The sequence below is a fragment of the Coregonus lavaretus genome (assembly GCF_964263955.1).
Source record: "Coregonus lavaretus genome assembly, contig: HAP1_SCAFFOLD_4890, whole genome shotgun sequence".
Taxonomy (NCBI): Eukaryota; Metazoa; Chordata; class Actinopteri; order Salmoniformes; family Salmonidae; genus Coregonus; species Coregonus lavaretus.
In genome coordinates this window covers 21,513-27,500 of record NW_028157410.1, presented here as the reverse complement: position 1 = coordinate 27,500, position 5,988 = coordinate 21,513, and the positions used below count along the sequence as shown (strand labels likewise).

Here is a 5,988-nt window from a genome sequence, read left to right as displayed (position 1 = left end):
GCTTCGTCTCTCCAGTGTATCTGCACAGTGAGAGAGGAGATAGGTCCAGTCCTTCATAGATGGGTTTGGCCCACAGTGAGTAGACAGGTTCCCCACTGGTTGAAACAACAAACGGACAGACTGGTACCTGTGGCACTACAGGCAAAACGTGACAAACAGATCAATATCTCTATTTAGCAAGACATATTTCTCCCTCACAGCCTCCCACTCCCCTGCCTGTTCCTCTGATGCTGTTGGCTTCTCATCTTCTCTCTCTGTCTCCCTCGGTTCTCTCCCTCGGTTCTCTCCCTCGGTTCTCTCCCTCGGTTCTTTCCCTCGGTTCTCTCTCTTCTACTTTGCACTTCCTTGTTTATCTCTCTACCTCTGTGTCCCTTCTGCCCTCTCTCTCTGTCTCACACTATCGATTCTCTCTCCGTCTTTCTTTCTCGGCCTCTGTGCATCTCTTCTTCCTCCTCTCTTTCTCCCATCTTGCTCTCTCTCTTCCCCCATTCCATCCCTCATTCACTCAGCCCTTTCCACCTTCTCCTCTCTCTCTCTCTCTCTCTCTCTCTCTCTCTCTCTCTCGCTCTCTCTCTCTCGCTCTCTCTCTCTCCCCTTGTCTATTTCTCTCCCTCCATCCCTCCATCCCTCTCTCCCTCCATCCCTCTCTCTCTCCCTCTCTCCCTCCCTCCATCCCTCTCTCCCTCCATCCCTCTCTCTCCCTCTCTCCCTCCATCCCTCTCTCTCTCCTTCCATCCCTCTCTCCCTCCACCCTTCTCTCCCTCCATCCCTCTCTCTCTCCATCTCTCCCTCCATCCCTCTCTCTCTCCTTCCATCCCTCTCTCCTTCCATCCCTCTCTCCCTCCATCCATCCCTCTCTCCCTCCACCCCTCCCTCTCTCCTTCCATCCCTCCACTCATCCCCCTTTTCCTCTCCTCTTTTCTTCCAGCTGGGTGGGTTACCAGTTCCCTGGATACCGTGGTTCCCAATACCTCCTGGAGAAGGGTGACTACAGGCACTTCAACGAGTTCGGCGCCCGTCACCCCCAGTTCCAGTCTGTGAGGCGTATCCGCGACATGCAGTGGCACCAGCACGGCTGCTACACCTTGTCCAGCAAGTGAGGGTCCCAGAGGGCGAGAAAGAGAGGGAGCGGAGGAGAGGTGGAGGAGGGCCACAGTAGAGGAGGAGGAGGAGGAGGGAAGGCTAAGAGGGAAAGGAAGAAAGCACCCTATCTATAGGAAGATAGAAAGCTCCCTCCATCCGACTCCTCACCCCCCTCCCGGTGATCCTCTCCGCGGTTAGATACTTTTTTTAGAGCGAGGGAGAGAGTGAGGGATGGAGGGAGGTAATAGTTTTTTTTTCTCTTGAGACGGCGCCCTCTACCTGTTGAGAGATGTAAGACTTGTGGCGTACAGCTGCCCTGATTTGACAGATGGGTCAACACCATGAAACGACAATGGATTCTAAGACCATTGACGTAAAACAGACAACAACAACTCACAGATCAACAAAGACCAGATCTGGTGGGTTGATAGGTAGATAACTAGATATTCTCTCTATTTTTTTCTCTCTCTCTCCGTCTCTATTATTTTCAGCCCCCTCCCTTCCCCTCTCTCTCTCTCTTTTTCCCCCTCGCATAATTTATTTTTCATCCAACCATCCTGTTTCTCTTCAAACCTAAATTCAGCCCAAAATGAGACGACTAGTGTTTCTCTTTTGACTCTGATCTACGGGGGTATGGGTGTGTGTGTGTGTGTGTGTGGGTCTGTTGTCGTGGCCAGAAGAGGGAACGGGATCCAGGGTTCTAGATCCGTACCTCTGCCACAGTCACTGTAAAAGCTTGTATTCAGACCCTGCACCCTCTTCAATCCAAACCCAAATAAAGAGACTCTAAACCTGACCTGAATTCACCTCTTATTCTTCATTTAGACATATTTTTCTCTTGTGGCGGTGATTGTGTGACAGAGAGGAGATTCCACAACTTTTGGAGGACAGTATAAGTTAATAAGAAAGCTTCTTAATTGTTAAAAGCAAAACCAACGTGTTTCGTGTCTTGGCCTTTATCAGGGTTTTAGACAGAACAAATAATTAGCCTTTTATACATTGATTGTGTGATATCATGGCAGCAATAGCAGTGGAGGGGTTCTTCATATAATGAACAGAAATAAATTAAAATAGTAAAACAATAGTAAAAACATATATTCATGTTTCTACGTGTACATAGAATGAACAAGTAGGGTTATTCTGAAAGAGTGTCGATGACGTAGCTGTCCACTATTTTCACTCCAAAATATAATATTAATATTATTTCAACACAAGGTAGATAACATGGTTTCCCACTCACGGCCATCAAAATCCTCAAATCGTTGGCTTTATTTTCCCACAATGGGATGCCTTTTAGTTTAGCTTTGTATTTATTAGTATTTTTGTCACCAATAATTAAACATCTATGACGTGCTTGGGCTGGACAGAGCTACCAGGAAGTGAACCTGTTGTTGGATCCCAAGGAGAGACAGGGCTGATAAAGTGAATTTATTTTTGGACTTGTCTTTATTTCATTCTACCTAGAACTCTAAACATTGCAATGACTCACTGAAGAAGCTCCAGGAATTCCACTTTTGTCCCTCCCTCCCTCCCTCCCTCCCTCCCTCCCTCCCTCCCTCCCTCTTTACCTCTCTCCCTCCCTCCCTCTCTACCTCTCTACCTCTCTACCTCCCTTCCTCTGTACCTCCTTCCCTCTCTCCATCCCTATACCCCCTCTCTTCTCCTCCTTCCCTACTTCCCTCCTTCCTTCTTTTCAACCTGAAAGGATAAAACATTTCCCAGCTAGCACATCTGGTTCCTTGAAAGTTGTGGAAACTTATTTTTTGGGGATTTCCCATTGGTTTCCTGACCGGTAAAATGTAACGTTTTTTTTTTACATTCTGAGAACAGAAGTGAAAATGTAGCCTGCTCTAAGAATGTTCATTTTTAAGTTGCAGGGAGGTTCTGAGAACAATTTGCTATGGTTCCCTGAATGTTTTCCTGGGTGGTTTTATTAACGTTCTGAGAATGGAAATTATAGGTTATTCGAAGATACTTAAATAATGTTTCTGAGACTTTTAATAACACAGTTAGCTCAGGTTAACTGTTTTTAACTCCAAGCGCAGATAGACAGGTTGGTTGTTTAGTAACAAAACCGACGTGTGCGCAACTATGGGGCAAAACAGACGGGTTTGGCTTAGATTGTTGACAACATGTAAACGACATTTCGTCTCCAATGTTTATTGAAAACCTAAATAAATTTGCTCAATGAGCACTTGTTGTCTCTCATACATAATTCGTTGTTGGTTAGCTAGCTAGCAAATTTGCCATATTAGCATTGACATGAAATCAGTCAAAAAAACTCAAAACAAAACATGGTATCAAGAACAAGATGGAAACAGCCACTTGGCACTTGGATTCCCCACATGGCAGTTTCTTGTCATTGTTGCTAGCCAACTGGTCATCCAGAATCACAACAACTTGCAAACTTCTGCCCCATTGAAGCGTGCACATTGTTTTCATGACGTTGTCATCTAACCCATCTACAGGACACATTGTCACACCCTGATCTGTTTCACCTGTCTTGTGCTTGTCTCCACCCCCCTCCAGGTGTCTCCCATTCTCCCATTATCCCCTGTGTATTTATACCTGCGTTTTCTGTTTGTCTGTTGCCAGTTCGTCTTGTCTTGCCAAGTCTTACCAGTGTGTTTTCCCGTTTTCCAGTCTCTCTAGTCTCTGTTTTCTAGTCCTCCCGGTTCTGACAATTCTGCCTGCCCTGACCCTGAGCTTGCCTGCCGTTCTGTCCGTTATTAAACTCTGCCCTGTATTACTGACCATTCTGCCTGCCTTGACCCCGAGCCTGCCTGCCGTCCTGTACCTGTCGGATTCTGATCTGGTTACGAACCTCTGCCTGTCCTCGACCTGCCCTTTGCCTGCTCCCGTGTTATAATACATTCTGAGAACCTAACCATCCGCCTCCTGTGTCTGCATCTGGGTCATATCCTGAGTCGTGAAACACATGGAAATGAATCTGCTTAGAAACTAATCATGCAAACACATTTATTTTCTATTGTGGCATGGCATCAGTGAGATTCAAACCTATAATCTTCTGTTCTCTGTTTGTTTTACTCACACAAAGCTGTTCATTTGAATCTATTTTAGTCTATGAAAAATGGCGCTGACAGACAAGGTTGCCTTGCTTCTAGCTCTTAGGAAACTTTGCAGTATTCTTTTTTTAAATGTATTATTTCTTACGTTATTAGCCCACACATTTTTTTTGTGTTATTACATACAGCCGGGAAGAACTATTGGATATCAGAGCGGCGGTAACTCACCAGCACTACCAGCATTACGACTTTCCCGAAGCGGATCCTTTGTTTGCACCTCCCAGGGCAATTGAACTGATTCCAGAAGCTGACCCAAAACAACACTGGCGGAGGAGTGGTACTCAGAGCGGTCTTCTAGTCCGACTTAGGAGGCGTGCACACCACCCACCGCTTCCGAGTATATTACTCGCTAATGTTCAGTCTCTGGATAATAAAGTTGACAAGCTCAGGGCGAGGGTTTCTTTCCAGAGAGACATCAGGGATTGTAACATACTCTCTCGGGATATACTGTCCGAGTCAGTCCAGCCAGTTGGGTTCTCAGTTCATCTCGCAGACAGGAATAAATATCTCTCCGGGAAGCAGAAGGGCGGAGGTGTATGTTTTATGATTAACGACTCATACAGGAACTCAAGTCCTTTTGTTCACCTGACCTAGAATACCTCACAATGAAATGACGACTGTATTATCTCCCAAGATAATTTTCTTTGGTTATAGTCACGACTGTACATATCCTCCCTCAAGCCAATACCACAACAGCCCTCAAAGAACTTCACTGGACTTTATGCATGTCACGCTCTGGCTCCGGGACTTTGTATTATTGAGCCAGGGTGTGTTCATTTTTGTTGTGTTTGGGGATTAGTTGGGTTGTTATTGGTTGTTTCATTGTTTGGTCCAGTGACTCCCAATCAGTGGTAACGAGTGTCAGCTGTCGGCTCGTTATCTCTGATTGGGAGCCATATTTAAACTGTCATTGTTCACCTTGGGGTTGTGGGTTTTTGTTCTATGTTCAGTCGTTGTCACTGAGGACTTCATGATCGTGTTTTGTTTTGTATTCTCGTGTATTGCATTAAAGTCAATATGTTCGCTACCAACGCTGCGCTTTGGTCCTACTTCATAGACGATCGTGACAGAAAAACCCACCACAACGAGACCAAGCAGCGTTTCCAGGAGTTGGATGACGAGTGGTGGAGACAGAAGAGCGAAGGTTGGGAGAGGACTATAGAGGCCTGGTCCACGGAGAGGAGAGACCCCCAGAAAATTTTTAGGGGGGGGCTCACGACGTCGGGGCAGCAGGAGTACGGGTTAGAGGAGTGCAGTAGGTTGGCAGAAAAGGCCGCCAGGTTAAGGGGGCCACTGGTCACGAAGGGGAAGGAAGGTGTGGAGGCACGGCGAAGGGTACTGGGGTGTGTTACCAGTCCGGTCCGGCCCGTTCCTGATCCCCGTGTAGGGCCAGGGGTGTGTGTCCTCAGTGCGGTCCTGTCTGTTCCTGTTCCTCGCATGGAGCCTGTGGTGCGCGCCGCCAGCCCAACTCGGTCTGTTCCTGCTCCCTGCACCAAGTCTGTGGTGCGTTTCGTCGGCCCTGTCCGGCCCGTGCCTGCTCCCCACACCAAGCCAACGGTGTGCGTCGCTAGGCCAGCTCGACCTGTTCCTGCTCCCCGCACCAAGTCTGTGGTGCGTTTCGTCAGCCCTGTCCGGCCCGTCCCTGCTCCCCGCACCAAGCCAATGGTGCGCGTCGCCAGCCCAGCCCGGCCTGTCCCTGCTCTACGCACCAAGCCAAAGGGGTGCGTCGCCAGCCCAGCCCGGCCGGTTCCTGCTCCACGCATCAAAACTACGGTGTGCGTCGCCGGCCCAACCCGGACTGTTCCTGCCACTCGCACCA

At 48.1% G+C, this 5,988-nt stretch overlaps 1 protein-coding gene across 1 annotated transcript in view; it reads left to right on the top strand.

Annotated features, from left to right (window-relative positions):
• Nucleotides 1-1,100, top strand: part of LOC311125460 (beta-crystallin B1-like) — a gene marked incomplete at both ends in the record, with an annotated part of 4,987 nt that extends 3,887 nt beyond the window's left edge. The window contains one exon of the mRNA XM_084199510.1: nucleotides 929-1,100. Coding sequence (XP_084055636.1) covers nucleotides 929-1,100 — 172 coding nt within the window. The remainder of the gene's footprint in view (nucleotides 1-928) is intronic.
• Between the last annotated feature and the right edge of the window lie 4,888 nt (nucleotides 1,101-5,988).